Source organism: Danio rerio, chromosome 19 (genome assembly GCF_052040795.2).
Source record: "Danio rerio strain M-AB ecotype USA chromosome 19, GRCz13ab, whole genome shotgun sequence".
Taxonomy (NCBI): Eukaryota; Metazoa; Chordata; class Actinopteri; order Cypriniformes; family Danionidae; genus Danio; species Danio rerio.
This window is the reverse complement of record NC_141039.2, coordinates 45,560,001-45,586,783: the sequence shown is the minus strand read 5'-3', so window position 1 is coordinate 45,586,783 and position 26,783 is coordinate 45,560,001. Positions and strand designations below refer to the sequence as shown.

At 36.2% G+C, this 26,783-nt stretch overlaps 3 protein-coding genes across 7 annotated transcripts in view; 1 reads left to right on the top strand and 2 right to left on the bottom strand.

Moving 5' to 3' along the window:
* Positions 1–1,220: 1,220 nt before the first annotated feature.
* On the bottom strand, positions 1,221–13,160 carry snrnp40 (small nuclear ribonucleoprotein 40 (U5)). Its single transcript, NM_200322.1, is given in 11 exon segments — positions 1,221–1,451; positions 1,454–1,501; positions 1,594–1,697; positions 2,039–2,100; positions 2,308–2,390; positions 3,396–3,516; positions 4,818–4,940; positions 8,114–8,279; positions 9,696–9,789; positions 10,675–10,804; positions 12,942–13,160. Coding segments are annotated over 10 exon segments (1,042 nt in total). The 5' UTR covers positions 13,053–13,160; the 3' UTR covers positions 1,221–1,451.
* Positions 13,161–13,267: 107 nt separating this feature from the next.
* Positions 13,268–20,647, top strand: zcchc17 (zinc finger, CCHC domain containing 17). 4 transcript variants are annotated; one of them, XM_087294093.2, is made up of 9 exons: positions 13,294–13,506; positions 14,960–15,039; positions 15,123–15,180; positions 15,255–15,355; positions 17,323–17,414; positions 17,503–17,603; positions 19,203–19,324; positions 20,016–20,210; positions 20,356–20,647. In XM_087294093.2, exons 2-8 carry the CDS (start codon positions 14,965–14,967, stop codon positions 20,172–20,174), a joined length of 708 nt encoding a protein of 235 aa, XP_087150219.1. In that variant the 5' UTR covers positions 13,294–13,506; positions 14,960–14,964; the 3' UTR covers positions 20,175–20,210; positions 20,356–20,647. The 4 variants fall into 4 exon arrangements, with proteins under 4 accessions (NP_956838.2, XP_087150219.1, XP_087150221.1 ...); XM_087294095.2 differs by lacking the exon at positions 13,294–13,506 and adding an exon at positions 14,000–14,236; NM_200544.2 differs by having other exon boundaries at positions 13,268–13,506; positions 20,016–20,647.
* A 4,023-nt stretch (positions 20,648–24,670) lies between these two features.
* Positions 24,671–26,783, bottom strand: part of fabp3 (fatty acid binding protein 3, muscle and heart) — a 10,212-nt gene continuing 8,099 nt past the window's right edge. The window contains exon 4 of one of the 2 annotated variants that reach the window (NM_152961.3): positions 24,671–24,954. In NM_152961.3, the coding sequence (NP_694493.1) occupies positions 24,901–24,954 (54 nt within the window). In that variant the 3' untranslated portion in view covers positions 24,671–24,900. Of the gene's footprint in view, positions 25,484–26,783 lie in introns of both variants that reach the window. The other variant, XM_087293864.1, reaches the window with a different exon arrangement.

The window sequence follows — 26,783 nt, the reverse complement described above, 5'->3', positions numbered from 1 at the left end:
GTTAGTTATGACTTGACCTTTTTTCAGAGCAAAAAATGACGATGATCATATTTTTACGTTTATTTACAAAGAAAATTTTAAATATATTGAACTAAACATTTTTTTTTATAAAAAAGTTGTTTTGAATAAATGTTTTTATATTTTAAATTTGTGATATGCGTCACAATATTATTTGGAACATTAAGAAACCTGCATGTTTGTACACACACAATATATATATATATATATATATATATATATATATATATATATATATATATATATATATATATATATATATATATATATATATATATACATATATACATACACTCACCGGCCAATTTAGTAGGTACATCTTGCTAGTCCCGGGTTGGACCCAATTTACCTTCAGAACTACTTTAATCCTTCATGGCATAGATTCAACAAAGTACTGGAAATATTCCTCAAAGATTTTGGTCCATATTGACATGATAGCATCATGCAGTTGCTGCAGATTTCTTGGCTCCACATCCATGATGCGAATCTCCCATTCCACCACATCTCAAATGTGCTCTATTGGATTGAGATCTGGTAACTGTGGAGGCCATTTGAGTACAGTGAACTCATCGTCATGGTCAAGAAACCAGTCTGAGGTGATTTGCCCTCTATGAAATGGTGCGTTATCCTGCTGTAAGTGCGATGTTGACAATCCTCAATTGGTACTAGTGGGCCTAAAGTGTGCCAAGAAAATATCCCCCACACCATTACACCACCATCACCAGCGTGAACCGTTCAAACCATACAACGTTCAGAGTCACTTAAATCACCTTCTTCCCCATTCTGTTTGAACTGCAGCAGATCATCTTGACCATGTCTACATACCTAAATGCATTGAGATGCAGCCATGTGATTGGCTGATTGGAAAGTTGCATTAACAAGCAATTGGACAGGTGTACCTAATAAAGTGGCCGTTGAGCATGCCACAATTCTGTTGTTTTGTTTAATATTTACAGAAAAAAGATCAGCACGATGTTAACTGGCAGAAATAAAAAAATATATATATGTATGACCAAAAGTAGCCCCAAAAAATGGAAAGTTTCAGAAATCAAACTCCAAAACAAATAAGAAATACTTTAAACTACACGTATATAAAACATCACATGTTTTCACAATTCTTAAATAACACAGATCCACATTTTCAGTTATCGTCCAACACAAATATTCCATACTTCATCCATAAAACACAGCGCACACAATAATTCTGGAAACAAGTTTATTAAAAGCATAAAAAAAGGCAACGTTCAACAATTTCCCACAACTGGCCAGCAATATTCTGCAGACAAATACAGATACAGCCAAATTCCAAATCATATCTCCTCCTAATCCTCTCACACGCACACACACACGCACACGCACACGCGCCCACACACACACACACACACACACACACACACACACACACACACACACACACACACACACACACACACTTATTGAATCTCTCCGATGTAGAGGCGTTTATCACTGGATCCAGACAGAACTGTGGAAGACACAAAATAAAACAGTGACAAATGGAGCAGAAACGGGTCTATTAAGCTACATTAAGCGTTTTAATAAACGTTCTGTGTTTACCAATGGGCTCCTCTGGATGGAAAGCCACCTCATTGACAGAGCCAGCGTGACCAGGGAGCTTATAGACGATCCTGCGGGTCGTTGTGTCCCAAATATACACAAACCTACAACACAAACACCACAGATTAACCTCACACATATTCATATAGTATTCACGTGGGTTTCCTCCGGGTGCTCCGGTTTCCCCTACAAGTCCAAAGACATGCGGTTCAGGTGAATTGGGTAGGCTAAATTGTCCGTGGTGTATGTATGTAAATGAGTGTGTATGGAAGTATCCCAGTGATGGGTTGCAGCTGGAAGGGCATTGTATGCTGGATAAGTTGGCGGTTCATTCCGCTGTGGTGACCCCAGAATAATAAAGGGACTAAGCCGAAAAGAAAATGAATGAATGAATATTCATAAAGTGTAAAGAGCATTGGCCGGACCACACAAGACATTACTGTACCTGTCAGCAGAGCCAGCTGCAATCTTACTGCCATCAGCAGACCAGGAGCATCTCAGAAGATTCTAGAAAATACACAATTGACAATGGACCTCAGCCTTTAAACAGCAATCAAAGAGGAACATTATTGCCCTTCCTTCTGAGTTAGAGTGTGTGATATGATCACATCATCAGTGTTGTTTTAAAGAGCAGATGTTTTGATCAATATCTCATGCACACACACACACCCTTAAACACAGTTTCTTTTTGAAAATAGAGCAAATTAGGCTTACCTTCTCAAAGTTATGGACATTTCCCTGAAAGATCTTCACACACCTTTCTTTTGGTGCAAATGGACGAATATCCCAGACACGAACTGTTCACAAACACACACACAAACAGAAACATCAGATTTAGTGTGTGTGTGTGTGTATGTAAATATGTATGTATGTATGTATGCATGTATGTATGTATGTATGCATGTATGTATGGATGTATGTATGTATGGATGTATGTATGTATGCATGTATGTATGTATGTATGCATGTATGTATGCATGTATGCATGTATGTATGTATGTATGCATGTATGTATGGATGTATGTATGTATGCATGTATGTATGGATGTATGTATGCATGTATGTATGTATGTATGTATGCATGTATGTATGTATGTATGCATGTATGTATGTATGTATGGATGCATGCATGCATGTATGTATGGATGTATGTATGGATGTATGTATGTATGTATGGATGCATGCATGTATGTATGTATGCATGTATGTATGTATGTATGTATGGATGTATGTATGCATGTATGGATGCATGTATGTATGTATGGATGCATGTATGTATGTATGGATGTATGCATGTATGTATGGATGTATGTATGGATGTATGTATGTATGTATGGATGTATGCATGTATGTATGTATGCATGTATGTATGTATGTATGTATGTATGTATGCATGTATGTATGCATGCATGTATGTATGGATGTATGTATGTATGTATGTATGTATGTATGGATGCATGCATGTATGTATGTATGCATGTATGTATGTATGTATGTATGGATGTATGTATGCATGTATGGATGCATGTATGTATGTATGGATGCATGTATGTATGTATGGATGTATGCATGTATGTATGGATGTATGTATGGATGTATGTATGTATGTATGGATGTATGCATGTATGTATGTATGCATGTATGTATGTATGTATGTATGTATGTATGCATGTATGTATGCATGCATGTATGTATGGATGTATGTATGTATGTATGTATGGATGGATGCATGCATGTATGTATGGATGTATGTATGTATGTATGTATGTATGTATTTTTGTCAGGTACGTGTTTGAGCTTACCGCTGTTATCCATGGAGTTGGAGAGCAGGTAAGATCCGTCCGCGCTGAGACTTAGTCCAGTCACAGAGTCCCCGTGACCCTGCATACTGTAAATCAGCTTGTTCTGTCTGAGGTCCCACACCTGCAGCATCAACCACACAAACAAACACACACATAATTATATATATATGAACAACTCCCAACATTATGGATGTGACATCTGCAAACTGGAGACATAGTTTCACAAAGAATCTATATGTTGCTTAACAGTATATTGAAATATCTGTTTATGTTTTATGGGCGGCATGGTGGCTCAGTGGTTAGCACTGTCGCCTCACAGCAGGAAGGTCGCTGGTTCAAGTCCCAGATGGGCCAGTTGGCATTTCTGTGTGTAGTTTGCATGTTCTCCCGGTGTTAGTGTGAGTTTTTTCCGGGTCCATCATTTGCCAATCAGAGGCAGAGTAGGCTGGGCGTTAACACAAGCACACGCACAGCAAGTCGCACACATTAACGACCTGCAGTCAGGACGATGGCAAATCCAACAAGGTCAAAGGTAGCGTTTGCTAACTGGAAATATAAGCACCACTATTCCCTCGCTAAGGTGAAAGGCAGGAATGTTTATATATCGTGCAGCTTATGCCCAGAAAAAAAAAGTCTCTCTGCGTCTGTGACAAGTAATTCTAATCTTTTCGATAGTCTACAGAACGAACCATCAATATACAATAACTGCCTAATTACCCTAACCTGCCTAGTTACCCTAATTAACCTAGTTAAGCCTTTAAATGTCACTTTAAGCTGTATAGAAGTGTCTTGAAAAAGATCTAGTCAAATATTATGTACTGTCAGCATGGCAAAGATAAAATAAATCAGTTATTAGAAATGAGTTATTAAAACTATTATGTTTAGAAATGTGTTAATAAAATCTGCTCTCTTTTAAACAGAAATTGGGGGGAAAATAATGCTAATTATTTAGGGGGGCTAATAATTCTGACTTCAAATATGTAAATAAATATATAATAAATAAATAAATAATAAATATATATTAAATAAATATTTAATAAATAAACAATAAATATATATTAAATAAATATATAATAAATAAATAATAAATATATAGTAAATAAATATATAATAAATAAAAATATAGTAAATAATAAATATACAGTAAATAAATATATAATAAATAAATAAATAAATAATAAATATATAATAAATAAATAAATAATAAATATATAGTAAATAAATATATAATAAATAAATAATAAATATATAGTAAATAAATATATAATAAATAAATAATAAATATATAGTAAATAAATATATAATAAATAAATAAATAAATAAACAGAAAATAAAAAAGCAGATAAACAAAATGCAATGTCAGATTTTTCCAATATCATGAAGCCCTAGTAATTAGTTTGAGACTGTTCATAGCTCACAGACCTTTATGTCATTGTCGATTCCTCCTGAGATGATCTGGTCACTGGTGTCATTGAACGTCACACTAAGAACCTGATATGTGTTCTGGAAAGTGTGAACGGAGGCTTTCTTTCTGATGTCCCACAGCTACAACAACAACAGAGAACACACTGTTAGTCCATCTCAACACTGTTAGCCTGATACACACAAACTCATCTCTCTTTATGGTGTCCAATACTGACCAAATAAATACATAAATCCAATAATGAATAATATATGTGCAGTTGAAGACATTATTAGCCCTCCTGTATTCCTTTTCAAATATTTCCCAAGTGCTGTTTGATGGAGAGATTGTTTTCAACACATTTCTAAACATAATAGTTTTAATAACTACTAAGCTCACTTCTTTTGTCTTTGCTATGATGGCAGTACATAATAGTTATGTTTCAAGACACTAGTTTTCAGCTAAAAGTGGAGTTTAAAGGCTTGACTAGGCAAGTCATTTGACAACAGTGATTTGTTCTGTAGCCAATTGAGAAAAAATCTCAAGGCGGCTAATAAATCAGGGTATCTTCTGTCCAATCCATATCCGTTTTCAAACAAAAAAAGGAAAATGAAAATCATTTTTCATTTGCTCACAAAAAACGAAAAAACAAGATTTTGGTAGGATTTTCTTTTTTTTTTTTAGGGTAACAAAATGGATAAACAACTTCAAAATATATTATACACATGTAGGCGGTGCTGAAACGCCCATTTTCCTCTGATTGGTCAACCAAATCTGAGCTTGTGAGGTAGCCCTCAAAACAAGAGCCCTCTGTGGACCATCACCCAGGCTTTTAATTATTATTAATTAATTATATAGATCAACTAAGTTTACATATCATTTACATTCATTGTGTATGCTTAAACTAAATAAAAACGTAAATTAGCAGTATTATTAGACATTTGTCATTAAAATAAGGTCACAGTTCGCAGCCCAACTGCCTCCAGCTGTGCACCTGATGCTGAGCAAAGATAGCCATTTCCCAGTAGCACCTAGTTTGCATGATTATTTCCAAGCAAGACCGAATAATAGCAAAATTAAATAATAATGTATGTCTATAGTTCGCTACCAAACATTTTTTTAACACTGTTAAACCCCGTGTTTGGAGTTCTTTTAAGCCAGTCATGGATAAATTAATGACACCAAAATCACCAGTAGGTGGCGACAAGTCCCTGTCCTAAGTGATTCAATGAATCGATACAAACGATTCACTCCAAAACAGACTCATTCAGAAACAAAACACTGCACTGCTCTGAGATGCACAAATATTCTGCTCCAGTTTTGCCAGGAACAATTTTCATTATCTTTTTTTCTTTAGCATTGCTTTATAACCTTTTAATCTGTTTTTATCTGTTTTGATAATTTTTAATTATTTTAGTAATATTTATTTTCTTGTTTCTTTTATTCGTGTTTATGTAAAGCATTTTGAATTTCCACTGTGTATGAAATGTGCTACATAAACTTGTTCTGCCTTGTAACATGAAAAAAGACAACATTACAGGGGTAGTTCATCCAAAACTAAAAACTCTGTCATCCTTTACTAATGATGATTCTTCATGCTCAATGTATAACATATAATAAACATTGTACATTATGATGGAGCCTTTTCATATTTCTGGGTTTCTCAGTAGTGGTCCTCATAGTTGGGACAGTGAATGGCAGAGTACACCAACAAATCATCCATTTACAATCCTATTTGCTGAAATAACAGAAGAAAAACTCCATGATGGTGTTATCAAGACTTTTAGAGAAAGGAAAAAAATTGTGCAAGACTGAAAATGGCAGCCAGAAGAGAAAACAATGTCAGATTTACTGTGCTGCTCCACAGACGCTGCATTTCAAATGCCTCACACGAGCAGTCAATAGTTTTTTGCAATTTGATGCAAAGATAATATAATACATACAGTTGAAGTCAAAATTATTAGCTCTTCTGTGAACATTTGAATGATGTTTGACCAAATAATGTCTAACAGAGCAAGGAAATTTCCACAGTATTTCCTAAAATATTTTTTTCTTCCGGAGAAAGTCTTATTTGTTTTATTTCGGCTAGGATAAAAGCAGTTTTTCATTTTTTTAAAAACCATTTTAAGGCATGGTTTCCGCTACATTCATTCTTCCATGGCGGGGCGCCACGCCAAAATTCATCCCACCACGGCTACATTACAGCTTCTCATTCAAAACATTTTATTTTTTAATAGCGGGTAATAATCGAACCAAAACGTATTAAAGGGGAAGTGAATTATAATAGCGCAAACTTTTCTGTAACCGTGCTGTGCGTCATTTGTTTACCCTTTAAGGTTACGTACTGACTGACTGAAGGACTGGCTGACAGGTGCGTGATGCGGGAGGCCAGCAAACAAGACGTATAGCCATTTCACTTTACTTCAGGACGCATTAATACCGCTCTGTAGGTTCATTAGAGAAATTCATAAATATTCCTAGCAAATCTAATAAATTCTGGAGACATACTCGTTACATAAATGCACTAAATCGCACTTCAGCAGCGTTTATTTGAGAGCGCACAAGAAGATCTGCACGCTCTTGAAGCGGCGGAGTGGGCATGAAAGAAGTTTTGTGCACGAGCAGAGGAAATCGGTGCGCAAGTAAAGAGATCCGCATGCTGTTGGATATAACATAAATGCGATCTCGACTTGTAAAACTGCGTTCACGACATTTGTCATTGAAATAACCCTACAGGTAATTGGTAGATCTGTGTGAAAAAGGCCTGCCGCCACAGCTGGAAAAAAATCCTAGAGGAAACACTTTAAGGTCAATATTATTTGCCCCCTAAAGCAATATTTTTTCAGATTGTCTAGAGAAAAAAAAACATTATTTATACAATAACTTACCTAATTACTTTAACTTGCCTAAATAATCTAGTTAGGCCTTTACATGTCACTTAAAGGTGAATATTAGTTTCTTAAAAAATATCTAGTAAAATATTGTGCTGTCATCATGGCACAGATAAAATAAATCAGTTATTAGAAATGAGTTATTAAAACTATTATGTTTAGAAATGTGTTGAAAAAATCTTTCAGTTAAACAGAAATTGGTGGAAAAATACACAGGGGGGCTAATAATTCTGACTTCAACTGTACATAAATACATATAAATCATAAGAGTGTTGTGAAAAGGATCCGAAAAGGAGCCATATTCTGTTCACTTTAACAATATCCTGCACCAGAGTGAGTTTGTAAAAAATGTCTTGAAGTTTTTTAAGATTCATTCCTAAGATTCGAGACATCTAAAGAGTTACGAGTCTAATCCTGGGATTTACCTTCACAGTTCCGTCATCGCTGCCGGTGCAGGCCAGCTGTGGGCCGCGACGTGCTGGAAAACACGAGTTCACGAAGGACGTGTGGCCTTTCAGCCGCTTCACACGCTCCCCCGTCTCGCTGTCCCACACACACACTGTCTTATCCGTACTGGCAGAGAACAGCAGGCTAAAAAACACAAACACACTTTTAGTACGATGCATTTTAGACATTATTAACACCCAAATACACTTAATTGAACATGTATTACAGATATAGACATCACCTTTTTGAAAGGACGCTGCATAAGTGCAGGTTGACTATGTTTATATTGCTACACTTAAATCCCTAAGGGCACCTATTTTACCCCTTTTTCAAGATGTAAGATAAGTCTTTTGTGTCTCCAAAACACCCATCAGATTATTTATTAGACCTTTCAGAATGTTGGATTTTTCTGCTCTGAACACATTGTAGCTGTTTTTTGTTGCCTGCGCCTTTAATGCTAGTTCTCCCTGCCCACCCTTCCCACGTGCCTCTCAGAGTGTCACTCAATCTCCGCCTTGGCTGTGTGAGATAAACAGCACAGTGACAGACATGAAGGAAGCAGATCTTGCGTAACGTTTGTGAGAAATACTACAGTAAGAACTTTCCCAATGATTATTTGATGTATTTGTTGTGGAGTTAATGAGTCGATGAGAATGATGAGTCACAGACAATGTCATTACAAAGTTCACACACACACACACACACACACACACACACACACACACACACACACTTTGCATGGCAAATGTGACATGATACACAATAATCCACTGCTGTTTCCCAGAGATGGTTTGCAGCTGGAAGGGCATCTGCTGCGTAAAAAACTTGCTGGATAAGTTGGCGGTTCATTCCGCTGTGGCGACCCCGGATTAATAAAGGGACTAAGCCGACAAGAAAATTAATGAATGAATAGATCCACTGCTGTATGGATATCTGTTATGTTAATGTACAAAATAAACCTGATTTAACGTCCACAAGACAGCACTGAAGCGTCTTCTTTTATAACTGTACTGACATGCGGCTGTGGTGATAAAGACTGTAAAATCGCAGTAATTCCAAACATTTTAAACTTGTGAAAATCACTCTTGATCACATTTGATAATGATTGCTGATCACAGAGAGCTGAACAGATCCTTTAATCCTGGTTGCTTTGGCACGTCCTGTCTTGTTGATATGATTATACGCGTTACTACTGAGACATGTTAATACAAGAGAAACCGCACTCCGTCACGTTGCGGTGGGCCTCAAAATGTGAGGGATTTGGATCCTATTATATGTCAAGAAATTTAAAATAAGAGACTTATTGTGTTTATATTACTCAAATATGACTGTGGACACAGTATACCTACACTGTTCTGTCCAAACAGATTACAAAAGATGATTTTCATTGTAGGTGCCCTTTACCTTTTCTTGACGGCAATGTAATAACTTGCATGTTTTTTTCAAAGCTGCTTTGGAATGATATTTATTGTCAAAAGCAACTGCAAAAAGATTTATCTTCTTTATTTTTATTTAACTCATCTTGTGCACACACACACACACACACACACACACACACACCTGCCGTCTGTGTTATAATGAAGCTCCATCACGGCTCCACTGTGGCCTTTAAGCGTGGCGTAGTTTTCACAGTCTCCATAAACATTCCACATCACTAGCAGAAAAACACAAAGCGATGACAATTAATACATCAACACATAATCAACAAGTCTAAAATTAAACATAACACAAGGGTGAAGGGGCAAGGCAGTGGCGCAGTATGTGGTGCTGTCGCCTCACAGCAAGAAGGTCGCTGGGTCGAACCTCGGCTCAGTTGGCGTTTCTGTGTGGAGTTTGCATGTTCTCCCTGCCTTCGCGTGGGTTTCCTCCAGGTGCTCCGGTTTCCCCCACAGTCCAAAGACATGCGGTACAGGTGAACTGGGTAGGCTAAATTGTCCGTAGTGTATAAGTGTTTGTGTGTGAATGTGTGTGTGGATGTTTCCCAGAGATGGGTTGCGGCTGGAAGGGCATCCGCTGCGTAAAAACTTGCTGGATAAGTTGGCGGTTCATTCCGCTGTGGCGACCCCGGATTAATAAAGGGACTAAGCCGACAAGAAAATGAATGAATGAAAAGGGTGAAGCGGTAAACAGAAGCTGATCTGCATGTTGCAACAGCAGGGGAGAAATTAAATATAAAACTTTCTTATAAAAGAGGCAGGTTAGGGTAACTAGGTAAGTCATTGTATAACGATGGTTTGTTCTGTTGCCAATCAAACACAACATATTGTTTAAGGCAGCTAATAATATTGACTTTAAAATGTTTTTTTTTAACTGCTTTTATTCTAGCTGAAATAAAACAAAAGGCTTTCGCCAGCAGAAAAAAACAACATTATAGGTAATACTGTGAACATTCCCTTGCTCTGTTAAACATAATTCAATAAAAAATATTTGAGGTCATGTCAACGTGTTGAACGATAACTTGATATATTGATTATTGCGACAGGCCTAGGTGCATGTAAAGGCAGCATTACATCCATACGTAATTATTGGCGTGACTCACAGATGAGGCGGTCGTATCCTGAAGAGGCTAAAGTGGCTCCATTAGGGTGAAATTTGCAGCAGTAAACTTCTCCTTCATGACCAGAGAGCAGCATTATAGGAGCCTGCAGACTGGAGCTGCGTGGCGGGCCCTGAAAACACACACACACACACACACATTAATGTTTATGCAGGTGTTCACTGGGGGATGATGAAGCCCCACCCCCTAATTGTGCACCCAATATCCTTTGACTGCAGATGGCGCGGGTCTTACTTCATCAAATTCTCTCCTTTCTGAAGTGACTGCTCTCTTTTTGTATACACATCTCTCTTATTAAAATTATTGTTATTATTTATATAAAGAAATTGCAAAACCTATTTGGGTCTCTGTTGAGAGGTTAACATTTTTAACAGATAAAAATAATGGCTATCATACATGTTAAGTCATCTGGGGAAATTGTACTTATATCGCTAATATATATCCAAAGTAAACAAAATATTGCCCTTATAAACCCACAAATACTTATTCCTTCATTTATAATTTTCATAATTTAAATTATTTAAATAATTAAAATTATAATCAAATTTATTGTGATTAGTTATTCTGTTATACATTTGAATAATTACACATCTGAATTTACATGTACACTACCTGACAAAAGTCTTATAGCCGTGTTTTAGGAACAGCAAATAATAACTTGACTTCTAGTTGATCATTTGGTATCAGAAGTGGCTTATATGAAAGGCAAAGGCCTCTAGATTATGCTTATTTCACCAAAATAAAATATGATCATACCTTGATTATTAATGATTTAATTAGGACAGTAAGCTCTGAGTTTGCTTATACAAAAGTCTTGTCACTGAACAGAAATAATGTCCAGTATAAAGTCATGCTGCAGTGGGGACAGAATGAATATTGTGTCTGACTTCATCATGAGCTTGGAGGACTGCATCCATACATCTCTGCAATGACTCAAATCACTGATTAATAAAGTCATCTGGAATGGCAAAGAAAGCGTTCCTGCAGGACTCCCAGAGCTCATCAACATTCTTTGGATTCATCTGTAAGGCCTTCTCCTTCATTTTACCCCAGACATGCTCAATAATGTTCTAGTCTGGTGACTGGGCTGGCCAATCCTGGAGCACCTTGACCTTCTTTGCTTTCAGGAGCTTTGATGTGGAGGCTGAAGTATGAGAAGGAGCGCTATCCTGCTGGAGAATTTGCCCTCTCCTGTGGTTTGTAATGTAATGGGCAGCACAAATGTCTTGATACCTCAGGCTGTTGATGTTGCAGTGCACTCTGCAGATCTCTTGCATGCCCCATTACTGAATGTAACCCCAAACCATGACTTTTTTCCTTCACCAAACATTACTGATTTCTGTGAGAATCTTGGCTCCATGTGGGTTCCAGTAGGTCTTCTGCAGAATTTGTGATGATTGGGATGCAGTTCAGCAGATGATTCATCAGGAAAATCCACTTTCTGCCACTTTTCCAAATGATCAACTAGAAGTCAAGTTATTATTTGTTGCTCTTACAACTGGGATCAACGACAAGACTTATGTCAGGTAGTGTGCTTGTAACCTTTTTATTTTCACAAAAGCTATTTCGAAACACTGTGTGCTTTCGATGCACTGGAACATTTGTGAAAATAGCCAAAAACACATTGTATACAAGGTTAAAAAATCTAATATATTTATGGCTAAAAATGTTAGAATATTACCAATGTAACTGTGTATAAACCTAAATTTTAAGTAGAAATATGCATTGCTAAGCACTTAATTCATACTTTAAAGGTGACTTTCTTAATTATTTGATTTCTTCGAAGCCTCAGATTAAAGATTTTATATAGTTGAGTTATTCTCTGCTACATATTGTCCATATCCTAACAAACTACACGTCAACGAAAAGCTTATTTACTCAGCTAACATATAAATATCACAAAAATTTACGTTTATGACTGGTTTTGTGGTTCAGGCTTACATTTTTACATGTTTGCATTATGATTTCTTTTTTGCATTCCCTGGCACTATTTGTAATTCTTACAGTTGTGTTTTATTTAAGTATTCGATAACAGCATTGTAACAAGTGAGCATGCGTTCAGTTGATGTTTATTTAATAAAATATGCTAAAATTCGCCATGCAAACTGCAGACAGAGTCATGGAGGAAATCTTCCTTAAGCACTCGTTCAAATGATTCGACTCAGTGGGATGAATCAAAATCCCAACAATAGAATTTTCAATATTTTGAGCTAGTATTTTCCATATATTTGAGTTTCTTTCAGTCTCACCATAGCGGAGAGCTGCTGGGATTGTGCTGCGGCCACCAGCTCCGTCCGCGGCCTCTTCACTCCTACGGGAACAACGGCCATATCCGCCACACGCTTCTTTGGTTCGATCATTGCTATGTAAATGCCTCAGATTTCTACAGTAAATGAACAGTATGTCAAAATATCCGCTTATTTTCAATGAATGAGTTTTTCGAGCTACCCTCCACCTTTGAGCTACACACGCTCGTCGAGTGAAACACGTCCGGTAACAAGAAGCGATGTGATTGGCTGGCACTCGTACAATACAATATTATTGGTTACTGTAGAGCTGTGAACCGGAAGACAACGCAGTCGTGTTTCATCAAAACCAAACAGTAGTGTGTGCATTTACTGCTGGTGCAGATGTATTTACATTTAGCGTTGTGATGTTTTGCTGTTGTTTAATAAAAAGTGACGCAGCCGACGGGGTTTAATTTAGGTGAATCTTTTGGATTTAAAACGCAGTTGATTTGGGACGTTTGGGATTGAGTGTGCTTGTAGATTGCTCACAAATTGCAGTAAAGTGTTGTCGACCTCAGCACATCAGGTAAGTTAAATAAATCTGGTTATTTTTTTATTTGAATATATCACGAGTTCACATAACAATTTGCTGATGGGTCAAACACGAAAACAAAAGAGTAAAATACATTTTACCATCTCTTACCACCGACATTTGATTCAGTGTAATAATTGTTCATACACAAAAAATATTGTCAAGCATCTTCATAGCAAGAATAATTAGATGATACATTGAAAGAATTGCTTTACAGCCAAATAATTGCATTTAAATTTGACTTCAAGGAGCACCTATTTTACTCCTTTTACAAGATGTAGAATAAGCCTTTAGTGTCTTCAAAATGTGTCTCTAAAGTTTCTGCTTAAATACCCATCAGATTATTTATTATATGATGTAGAATCTGCCCATTCTGGTGTCTGACTACAGGTTAGCTGTTTTTGTAACCTGTAACTTTAAATGCAAATGAGCTGCTTCTCCCCGCCCACCGTTCCTACATGCGTGTCTACTTCTCATCATGTTAGGCAGATATAAACAGCAGACAGTGGGCCGGTACGTTTTTTTGGGCTGCGAGGGCATTTATTTAACCATAGCTTCAATTTTTTAATCATTATTTTACCGCAGCTCCGCTCTGTTTAGTTTCGCAGCCTTGCGGATATCACTCCAATATTTATTTTTCTTCCATCTTAAACAACGCCATTGTGGTCCAGTGGTCAGCATGTTGCGTTACGACGCTGCCGACCCGTGTTCGAACCTCACCTGAGTAAATATTATTATTTCTTTTTTTTTTCTTTTTTATTGTTAAGAAATATAATACTGTTAGGGTTGTTGAACATATGAAGTTCTAAAGCAGCTGTGTCCTTGAAAAAGGCATGATAGAGTAATTAGAAACTGAATTGGAAATGACCTTATTTTAATATAGTCAGTCGTCAACTGACGTGGGCCGGTCTAAGGCTTGAAACTCCAGGGCTGAAAAGGAGTCCCACTCTGGCCCTGGTAATGAGTGTGTATGGAGGTTTCCCAGAGATGGGTTGCGGCTAAAAGGGCATTCGCTACGTAGAACATGTGCTGGATATGTTGGTGGTTCATTCCGCTTTGGTGACCCCGGATTAATAAAGGGACTAAGCCGAAAAAAAAATAATTAAAAAAATGAATCATTTATTAAAGTCACAAGTGGTACAATTTATGCCTGAATTCTTTTAAAATCATTACACAATCACAGGCATCGAAAACACATGCAAATGATAAATTATAATACAAACTCAACATTGCATATCCTGCGATGTGTACAGCTATTATCATCACAATGTGATATTGATGCTGAAACAATGTATTGTGCAACCCTATTACTTATGATGTTGGAAACAAAACAGTACATCTCGTCTTAGACAGAGATTCACTTGTATCATTTGTTTTATATTCCAGCATGAGCAGATATTAAAACTAGTTATGAACAGATGATAAACCTGATTGTGTACCTGTGCAGGTGTGATGGCGGAGGAGCATATGAGAGAGCCGGTCGGTCTGGATGGACTTCCGCCAATGTACAGCATCCTGAAGGGAGAGGTCAGATCCGAGCATCTCAAAATCACACAAATATACTGATATTTACTGGTTTATACACTTTTATTGTCTTCTTGTATCTTTAGGTAGTTTCAGTCACTGCATACGGCGCATTCGTCAAGATTCCAGGATACAGAAAGCAAGGTGAAGTTGGAGTACGACTTGTTTAGTTTCTACGAGTATGTATTTTTAATGTTTATTTGTGTTTGCACAATCAGGTCTGGTTCATAAGAGTGAGATGTCGGCCTGTCGGGTGGAAAATCCTGCTGAAATAGTAGACGTAGGAGAGCAAGTGTGGATTAAAGTCATTGGCAAAGAGGTACACTTAATGTCAATGTATGCAAATACACAAAAGAAACCTCCTATTTTGGTGCTATTTTTATATTATGTATGTGATACACACAAATATAGAAACAAAACTACACAATTTTGTTACATATTTAAATTTATAAATAATTTATCATACAATCGTATGTTAACATATATATATATATATATATATATATATATATATATATATATATAGTTGAAACCAGTTGAAGTTTACATATGCTATATGAAAAGGCACATGACCATTTTTAAAAAAAGTCAGATGTTAATGGGACTAAACTTGTTTTCTTTTAGGTAAGTTAGGAGTATCACATTTGTTTCTTAATAGCAAAATAATGAGATATATTTTTGGAGAAATTGTTATAACTTCTTGAAAGTCAAGTTTACATACAACAAGATTATTCAGCCTCTGAAAAAGCTCAGATGATGATGTCAAGGTTTTGGAAGCTTCTGATTGGCTAATTGGCAACATTTGAGTTAACTGGAGGCACAACTGTAGAATAGTATTTAAGGAAAACCTCAAACACACTGCTGCCTTGTGTGACAACATGGGAAAATCAACAAGCCAGAATCAACAACAAAGCCAGATTACAATTTTCTAAATCACACTGGGAAAAAGATTAATTATTGTAGACATGTCTTGTGCTCTGATGGAGCTAAGATTGAACTGTTAGGCCATAATGACCAGTGTTACATTTGGAGGACAAAGGGGAAAGCTTACAAGCCTAGGACACCATCCCAACTGTGAAGTATGGGGGCGGCAGCATCATGTTGTGGGACTGTTTTGCTGCAGGAGGGACTGGGTCACTTCACAGCATAGACGGCATCATGAAGAAAGAACATCATGTAGAAATACTGAAGCAACATCTCAAGACATCAGCCAGGAAATTAAAACTTGGCCACAAATGGCTCTTCCAATCAGACCATGACCCTAAGCATACTGCCAAATTAGTTCAAATGTGCTTTAAGGACAACAGAGTGAATGTTTTGGAGTGGCCATCACAAAGCCCTGCACTCAATCCTATAGAAAATTTGTGGGCAGAGTTGAACAAGCTTGTGTGAGCAAGACAGCCAACAAATTTGACTCGGTTACACCAATTCTGTCAGGAAGAATGGGCCAAAATTCCTGCAAACTATTGTGAGAAGCTTGTGGAAGGAGACCCAAAACATTTGACCAAAGTTATCCAGTTTAAAAGCAAAGCTAGAAAATACCAAGGAAATGTGTGTAAACTTTTGACTGTCTGGAAATTAATAAAAGAATTATCAAAAAAAAAAAACTCTAATTTTTCTGGTATTTAGCAAATGTAATTAATTTAGGTAATCCTAAGGGACCTAAAATAGTAAACTTTTAGTATGATTTACCATCAGACATTTTTTATTAAATGGTTGTGTTCCTTTTTTAGAGTGTATGTAAACTTCTGGTTTCAACTGTATATATACATAATAAATATACACAGTACACACTTAAATTGTGAAAAACTTTTATTTTGGATGCAATATCCAGCACTTACAATTATGATATGTTATATTTTAAGTGATTTAAAAAAAGGTAACACTTTACAATACGATTAATGTATTTGTACTAACATGAATAAACAATGAACAGTATATTTAATACAATGTTTATTCACCTTTGATAACATTAGTTAAATGAAATAAAGTCTTTTATTGTCAGTCCATGTTAACTTCATGCATTAGCTAATGTCAACAAGCCTGAATTTGGATTTTTATAATGCATTAGTAAATAATGAGCAATGATTAATAACTGCTGTACAGGAATTGTTCACAATTAGTTGGTTTTGTTAGTAAATACATTAACAAATACATATATTTGTTCAAATCATAGTAAAAATGTATGATAGATAGTTTTATCAGAAATTAAATAGAACTGATGACTACTATATTGATGAAAACATCATGTAAAATCGTGCTTTTTTAACTTTCGTCCACCATTAGATGAAAGATGATAAAGTCAAACTGTCCTTCTCCATGAAGTCTGTCAATCAAGGCACTGGGCGGGACTTAGACCCCAATAACGTCATAGCTGAGTAAGTGGATTCATGAGAAATTTCATTATATCACAGCAATTAATACTACTCGTATAATGCTAAAATCAATCCAATATTATTTGCACAGACAGGATGAACGTCGCCGCAGGCAGTTCAGAGATCACAGTGGGCAGAGGATCACACTGGAGGCCGTCCTGAACACCACATGCAAAAAGTGTGGCTGCAGAGGTACGAACATCCAGCTCACGACAATATAACTAAGGCCCTTTTACACTAGTGCGTTTTAGTTTTAAACGGCGTTTTAGAATGAAAACGATTCGCGTCCACACTCGCGTTTCACCCAGCGTTTCTGAACTGCTCTCCGTCCACACCAAAACGCTGAAAATCCACATCACGTGACCTTACACACTCTTTGGCAAGCGCTGTAGCCCATCTACCCAGATGAGAGCTGTGCTAGTCGGACTTCTCATCAAGCATCTCCCGCTGGATCTAATCTCACTATATTTATTAAACGGGATATTTCATTCATCTTGTTGTCTTTATCTAACGACATATTCCCTGACTTTGGGCACTGGAATCTATTACTTGTTCTCAGGTAACGTGTTTTGGCTGAGCGCAAAGATAAGTTAATGATTAATGTAACCACGTAGCCTACATTCTGTACATTGACTGATCGCTTGCCTTTATTTCCTATAATGCATAAACTTATTGTATGTTATACTTTTATAATGGCCATTATCAATTATTAAAACTGATATTCAGCAAAAGAGAGGGTGTGTTTCGTATTTTCACTGAAATTGAAAGGAGGCAGTTGTTATCGGCTCCGTTTTGATATAAATATCCACACAGTGAAGATGACGCTCATATATGCAGCACGACGCCTCAACATTTCTGCTGTCTGTTTAGTTGCTAATATTAAAATAAAAATAGGCAGTTCCTTATATCATGTTTACTTTTTATTGTTGAGAAAGTGAAACAACGTAGCCAGGGTGATGTGAATGAAGTTATAAAGTACACTGTTCCCTTTGAAGATTGACGCGTGTCCTCTGTATAGTCTGTTTTCCATATCAAACTGAGAAGAAGAGACTGCAGCCTTGATCAAACTTGCGAAGTCTGAACTTACACGGAGGCTACTTAATATTGAGGAAAAGCCCCAATCAGAGAGGCGAATGTCGGCAGCCCCGTCTCCGTTTTCAGATGTCTCCGTTTTCCATCATCAACACTGAGACGGAGCAGCAGCGTTTCAGAATGAAAACGGCCTCTCCAGCGTTTTCAAAACGCTCCGTTTTCGGCGCTCGAGAACTCCGGCGTAGTGTAGACAGATGGCGTAACTGTAGCAAAACTTATGCGTTTTCAAACTAAAACGCATTAGTGTAAACGGGGCCTTAGACTTAATGAACATCAGACCCTGGAGCCTGTTGCAGACAACTGCATTATCAAAAACACAAAGGAAATGGTACTTAAAAGGTGACATTTCATTAAAAAGAGCACAGTCTCATTTGAATTTAAAGCGACAGTCACCAAAACAGCACAATTTGGATCAACACCTACAGTTTTAAGCAGTTCTAAAACATTATTTGTTGTGTATTTTGAGTTGAAACTTCACACACACACACACACACACACTTCAGAGACTTATTTTACATCTTGTAAAATGGGGCATAATAGCTCCCCTTTAAGTTGAACATGTCATGGTCATGTCCACGTTCAAAAAAAGTGGGGGCGATCGTTAAGGGCTTAATCCCTGTACACCTGTTATGAGTTTAATAAATGTTTAATAAATAGGTGTTTAATAAATAATGACACACTTGTCTGTTTGCATGTAAGGTCACTTTGCCAAGGACTGCTTTTCTAGTCCTGGACTGCAGTACAGTTTACTTCCAGAAGAGGAAGAGGAAGAGCCGCTGAGCACCCAGATCACCCAATCAGAGCCCCAGAAACGTAAAAAGGTACGCACACACACCAACACACACCCCTTTGACGCCTAAATGATTGCACCAGATGACAAGCTCACTGCTCTGCTGTTGTGTAACCCTGCCCTGGATTGACTTGTTGCCAACTTTTGCAATAGTTCTCTGTTGGAGACACCTTCATCTGTCTTACATTTATAGTCAGAATTATTAGACCCCCTGTATAACCCCCCCTCCCCAATTTCTGTTTAACGGAGAAATTTTTTTAACACATTTCTAATCATAATAGTTTTAATAACTCATCTCTAATAACTGATTTATTTTATCTTTGCTATGATGACAGTAAATAATATTTTACTAGATATTTTTCAAGAAACTTCTATACAGCTTAAAGTGACAATTAAAGGCTTAATTAGGTTAATTAGGCAAGTTAGGGTAATTAGGCAAGTCATTGTGCAATGATGGTTTGTTCTGTATACAATAAAAAAATTAAAAAAAATAAAAATATAGCTTAAGGTGGCTTCGAATTTTGACCTTAAAATGGGTTTAAAACAATTAAAAACTGATTTTATTCTTGCCGAAATAACAAATAAGACTTTCTCCAGAACCAAAAATATTATCAGGAATACTGTCAAAAATTCCTTGCTGCTAAACATCATTTAAAAAATTTAGGCTGAATAATTTTGACTTGAAGTGTACATGCACATGACGACTCTGTGCTTTCATGCAGGAAAAGAAGGCAAAGAAAGAAAAGAAGAAAAAGAAAGAGAGAAAGAGGGAGAACTCATCATCTGACAGCAGCAATGAAGACGCCAAACGGCCGAAACATTCCCACACGCACTCAGAAAAGAAGAAGAAACACAAGAAACACAAACACAAGTCGAAGTGATTTTGGTTGGAATGGTAAGAAATGCGCAGATCATAGGTCTCAAACTCAATTCCTGGAGGGCCGCAGCTCTGCACAGTTTTGCTCCAACCCTAATCAAACAGAGCTGATCCAAAATAATCAAGGTGTTCAAGACTACCAGTAACTATTAAGCAGGTGTGGTGGTTGGAGCTAAATCATGCAGAGCTGCGGCCCTCCAGGAATCGAGTTCGAAACCACTGGCGTAGAACGATTCAGTGCAGACATGTTGTATAACCTTTAGTTTACACTGGGAACTATTCACTTCCAATAAGATAAATGCAAGCAGGATATTTGTCCATTTGTGGTATACAAAGAAAGCAGAGCGTTTAAACCATTCACACACATATTCAGAAAAAAATGGAAACGCAAACATAAGTCAAAGTGATTTCGGTTTGTGCATTGTTGTGCATGTTTAGCGATGAGGAAAACATTAAATGACCACTTGGAAAGTTTCAGTTTCTTTGGATTTGCAATTTTTTTGTGTGTTTGAGTAAGACCATTGTTTGTTTTGTTCTAGAAATGACTTATGACATTATTTATTATCAAATTAAAAATGTCATTTACAGCATAAAATTATCATTTATCAAAATTATACAAAAATTCATGTTTTGAGACATTGTTATATTTATTTTTAGATAATACTAATGTTTTAACTTAAAACAGTTAAGAAATATATATTTGGTGGAATAACCATGAGTGGTGCCCAAATCTTTTTGTATGAAGGGCCAAAAACCAAATCTCACTGATAACTGTGGGCCGAAGATAAATATAACAAACTATTTTACATTTAAGTTGCCATGGGTAATTTCCCAATTCATATTATTTTTTATTGTTTGAAAAACAAAAAACAAAAAAAAAACAATCATATTTATAACAGATCAATGCTGGTGTGGAGTTCAATGCTGAAACTAGTCAAGCAGAATCTGCCTTTGCCTTGATTCACTCACAGAAAAAAAAATGAATGAATCTCTAAACCATTCTTAGATAGGATGATGGGCCAAATCAAAGGTTACCATGGGCCAGCTTTGGCCCTAGTTTGGCCATCTCTGTAAATAAATCTCAATCACAAAAACAGCAACATAATTGTTGTCATCACTTCGAATTTGATTGTCTCTTTCACACATTTTGTTGAATGTAAGTTACATTGCATCTGCGTGCCAGCTAATTCTGTTAGGTTGGGGATAGTATATGTTGACAAGTACTTGCAAAGTTTCTTATAGTCAGTTCAATGCCTGTTGAAGTTGCAGTATCAGCAGCAGATAGTCTATTAATACTCAAATGAGGATTAATAGGCATGTAGTTGCAATGCAAATTTAGTTCATGTGCAATAGGGACCAGCAAAATAGTCTTAATTTTTAAAATAATAATAATGCTCAAAATGACAGAATTTTATTCCCAGTGATGGGTTGCAGCTGGAAGGGTATCTGTGTATAACATATGCTGGATAAGTTGGCGGTTAATTCCACTGTGGAGACCCATTATGAATAAAGGGACTAAGCTGTAAAAAAAATTATTTTATTTTGAATTTGCAATTTAGAACATAACAGAAGCATATATATCTATCTATATATCTATCTATATATATAATATGTATATATATATATATATATATATATATATATATATATATATATATATATATATATATATATATAAATAAATAAATAAATAAATAAATATATATATTATATATATATATAAATAAATATATATATCTATATATATATATATATATATATATATTTATATATATATATATATATATATATATATTTATATATATTTATATATATATATATATATATATATATTTATATATATATATATATTTATATATATATATATATATATATATATATATATAAATTATATATATATAAATATATATATATATATATATATATATATATATATATATATATATATATATATATATATATAATATATATATATATATAAATATATATATATATATATATATATATATATATATAGATATATATATATATATATATATATATATATATATATATATAGATAGATATATATGCTTCTGTTATGTGCTTTTTTTGTTATATTAAAAGTTGGATTTGACTATTAAACAGCCCATGTGAAAGAATAAAGTCAAATACATGATTGTTCTTAGTGAGAGAACAGCGCAAAGTAGATTCTACACTGTCACTTATTGTGAAGTGAGTTATATTAAATATAGATGCATAGTTTCAGATGTACTTTATAAATCCAGCTATCAGTGTCATTTTAATGAGCTCATCTTTCAGCATGATGCTGGTGGATTGCAGAGCTTGTACAAACATAATTACTATGATCGAGTGCCGTTTTGTCTCTGCTGTCATTTTTATTGCATTTAGTTTGTCACTGAGAGCATATTTAGCAAATAACGATATCTAAAAATAATCAGTCAGCCGGCTGGATGCTTGATCTCAGTATGTTACTATAAAGGACACTAATTGTTTGCTGTAAATGTGCTTCAATGCATTTATGTTCTCAGTCAATGATATATATTAAAAAAAAGGGTTATTAATTCAAACTTATCTAAACGTCAAAAGTAATATAATTAAAGGGATAGTTCACACAGAGTTCCTCACCATTTATTCACACAAGTGGGTCTAAACTTTGACATTTTTATCGTTGAACACAAAATAAGATATTCTGAAGGATGCATTTACATTAGATTCAGCAGACGATTTTGTCCAAAGACACTTACAGTCGACGAGGCATTTGGCGATTCAACAATTAGAGGCAATACACACAAGTGCCAAGTAAGGAGAAGTGTGTGTGTGTGTGTGTGTGTGTGTGTGTGTATGTATGTATGTATATATGTATATATGTATATATATATATATATATATATATATATATATATATATTTATTTTTTGAAAAGCGAGTAGTGTGCTCACGCTTCATAAATCCACAATGTTTTTTTTTTTTTTTGCAGTGCATTTCTGTATTTGCGCGCATTGTACTTTCATGCATAACAATCTATAAACACAATCAAGGAAAAGATAGAACAAAAATAAAGTGTTTTATCATTTCCAGAGTCTAACAATATTTCAGTATAGTAACAATGATAAAAATCTCATTTTTTATTATGTGTCTGATGAAAGTGTTGGTTAAAACAGAAAGATGAAAGTGTTTTCGACAGGTGGTTTGTCTAGCCCACTCACCTGTGTGAGGCACACTCATTATTACGTGGTGGTAGGATGAGGGGGTTTAAGTTTTAGTTCACGGGTTCAGGTGATCACGGAAGAGACGGGTTTTTAGTTTTCATTTGAATGGATCAGCAGTAGGCTGAGAAGATCATTCCACCAGCAAAGAATATTGAATGAAAGGTTTTGGAAAGTAATTTATAGTAGGTAAAATGTTTGTAGAAAAGCACACTTTTAGTTACCAATTAAGTATGGTGTCAACACCACAGACTACATGAGTACTGTTGCTGACCATGTCCATCCCTTTATGACCACAGTGTACCCATCTTCTTCTCAGCAGGATAACGCACCATGTCATAAAGCACAAATCATCTCAGACTGGGTTCTTGAACATGACAATGGGTTCACTGTATCTAAATGGCCTCCACAGTCACCAGATCTTAATCCAATAGAGCGCCTTTGGGGTGTGGAACAGGAGATTGGTATCATGGATGTGCAGCCGACAAATCTGCAGCAACTGTGTGATGCTATCATGTCAATATGGACCAAAATCTCTGAAGAATATTTCCAGTACCTTGTTGAACCTTTGCCACGAAGGATTAAGGCAGTTCTGAAGGCAAAAAGGGGGTCAGACCTGGTACTAATAAGGTGTACCTAATAAAGTGGCCGGTGAGTGCAGATCACAATAAGCATTGGGTGTGATAAAGGGATAGTTCACCCAAAAATGAAAAGTTTACACACTATTTGCTTTACCTCAAGTGGCTTTTAACCTTTGAGTTTTCCCCGTTGAACTCAAAAGAAGATATTTCACAGATTGTTAGAAACCAGTAACACTGACATTCATAATGAGAAAAATAAATACTACGGAAGTCAATGTGGACCACTTACCAGAGTTAACAGAAAGACAAACTGTTCTGGAAAAAGTGAAAGATGATTAAATGACAGAACTGGTGAACGGTGCAAACCATTTATAGGCCAGTGTTGTCGCTATAAACACTAAATTCTTACATGTGTGAAGGTTAAAAGGTGCACTGTGCAACCTCAGTATGGCCCTTCACCTAGAAACACACGCGCACAAGACCATGAGCTCGATTTAGACCTCATGAACGTCACCCAGCAGACACTGGAACAAGCTTAAATTAGAAAGACCTCACGGAAATATTACAGCAGGTCACGCTTGGGGCTTAAAAATAATAAACACACACACACACACACACACACACACACACACACACACACACACACACACACACACGGTCCAGTGCTCTGGAGCGCTTGATGGAAATATTGACACAATAAATTGCACAAGGTGAATTTGGAGCAAAAGTCATCTTTATTGTAGACCAAATGCATATTTATAATAACACTGACCGCCGGGCATATCATACACCCAGAAATACAAGATCATATACAGAAATCTGGAGGTTTGGAAGTTGGAATTTATTCAGTGTTGGGGAAACGGTGCAAAGGAGAGCATGAACACCACAGAAAAACATGTACATAACCATTGATGAGGACGGATTGAGGCTCAGCTTTCCCTTTATTCTGCTTTCACGTAGTGTCGTGTGGAGACGATGTCGCCAAGTGTCAACGTCTGTTAATAAAAGAGAGAGGTTTGTGTGTTGATATACGCTCATCCAGCAGTCAAACACCCATAAATATTGCTGAAAGTAATCACTAAATGGGCAGCAGAAGTCCTTTAGCTATACAGTGCATTAGTGCAAGTTCATTTTTCAGCATTGCGGGTTCTGGAAGTATTTTCTTATAGAAAGCTTATTTTAAAGATTTGTAACTTATGCACACAAAAAGGAGAATATTATAAACATTGATTTGAGGCCAAGTTTATGAAAAGAGGGCAAAACAACAATTTACTAGGTTGTGAATTTAGCCAAGCATAGCGAGTCACAATCACATATTAAACCATATAAGCTGATTGAATCCACAGGAGTTCATGCTATCAGCAACAATACACAAACATTGACACTTTTTAAGGCATTGCTAGATCTGGGGTCCGTTATTCGTACGTGGATTACTTAGTTAGCTGGATTTGGATATTGACGATTTGACATGATCCAGGATCGTTTCGTTCTTCAAAGCCCGAAAAAAAAATCCGAGAGTTATAACTTTATATATATATATATAAAGTTATAGTCATTAATAAAATAAATTAAGTTATACATATTAATAAAACGTATGCAATCTGCACCCTCGAAATGAAAGTACAAAGACTGCCACCTGGGGCCTCATGCATCAACGCTGCGTACGCACAAAAACTTTGCGTACGCCAGGTTTCACACTCAGAATCCCTCACGTTTGGATTTACTAACAATGAACTGAACGTGGGAATGTGCGCAACTTCACGGCAGCTTTATGGCAGGCGTACGCACATTTTTTGTGCGTGTCTGTTTTATTTCCATTGGCGACTCCTAGAGGCAGTTGTGTTAAATTCCTCTCTACAAAGTGTCTTTGAGCCTTGCAATGGCAGCTGTATGAGACGGGTTCATCTAGCATGTATATATGGTTTCCATACCATACAGTTGACCAGCTAAACATTAAAGCACAATTTGCAGCGGTCGCCTGTTTTCCCAATGTAATCTGAGCGATCTACTGCACGCACATTGCTATAAAGACACTATCTGAAGATGAATTTGCAAGCGTGAATCAGAAACATTTCCATTCAATAAATGTGCAAATAAAATATGATAAATGATAAATAGTAGGCAAAATATGATATGTAGCGGGGGGGAAAAAAGAAGAAAGAGTTCATCAGACGCTGGATTCGAGCCGAGTTCATGCTCGAACGTGTCAAAACATGGTTACCTGCGTCTTACGAGCTGCGCCACTGAGACTGTTAAGAGCACTGCAACATTTTACAAATATAAACCAGACTACTTTTTTTTTTAAATGCACTCAGTGCGATGTTCAGACCCAACTGTGTTAACCGCATCAGCTAAACTCTCCCACTCTATTTTTTTTTTTTTTTTGTTGTTAATTCCGAAAAACAAACTTGCACATAACACCGCTTTTCTCCGATCTACCTCCGAAAGCAGCACCTCCAATTCACATTCTGTTCAAAGTTTCTCTGTTTGCTTGCTTTTGACATTGCTTTTCGTTGGGTTTTGCCATTAGCATAGTCATTAGCATATTCATACGGGGGAGGAGGCAGGGAGGGGTTTTGTGCTTGTGCATGTTGCGCTCAGTTTCACGTTCATTCAGATGTACAAAAGAATATGCGTGAGATTCGGCGTAGGCAGTGTTTTATACATCTGAATTTTTTTCTGCGTACGCACATTCACAGCTTTGTGCGTACGCAATGTTTTAGTAAGATTTCCACGCAAGTCTTCGTACATGAGGCCCCTGGTGGTGCTAAGAGAAAACTTATTGATATGAACTTTTTAGATCGCTTTAGTACAAATTGTGTAT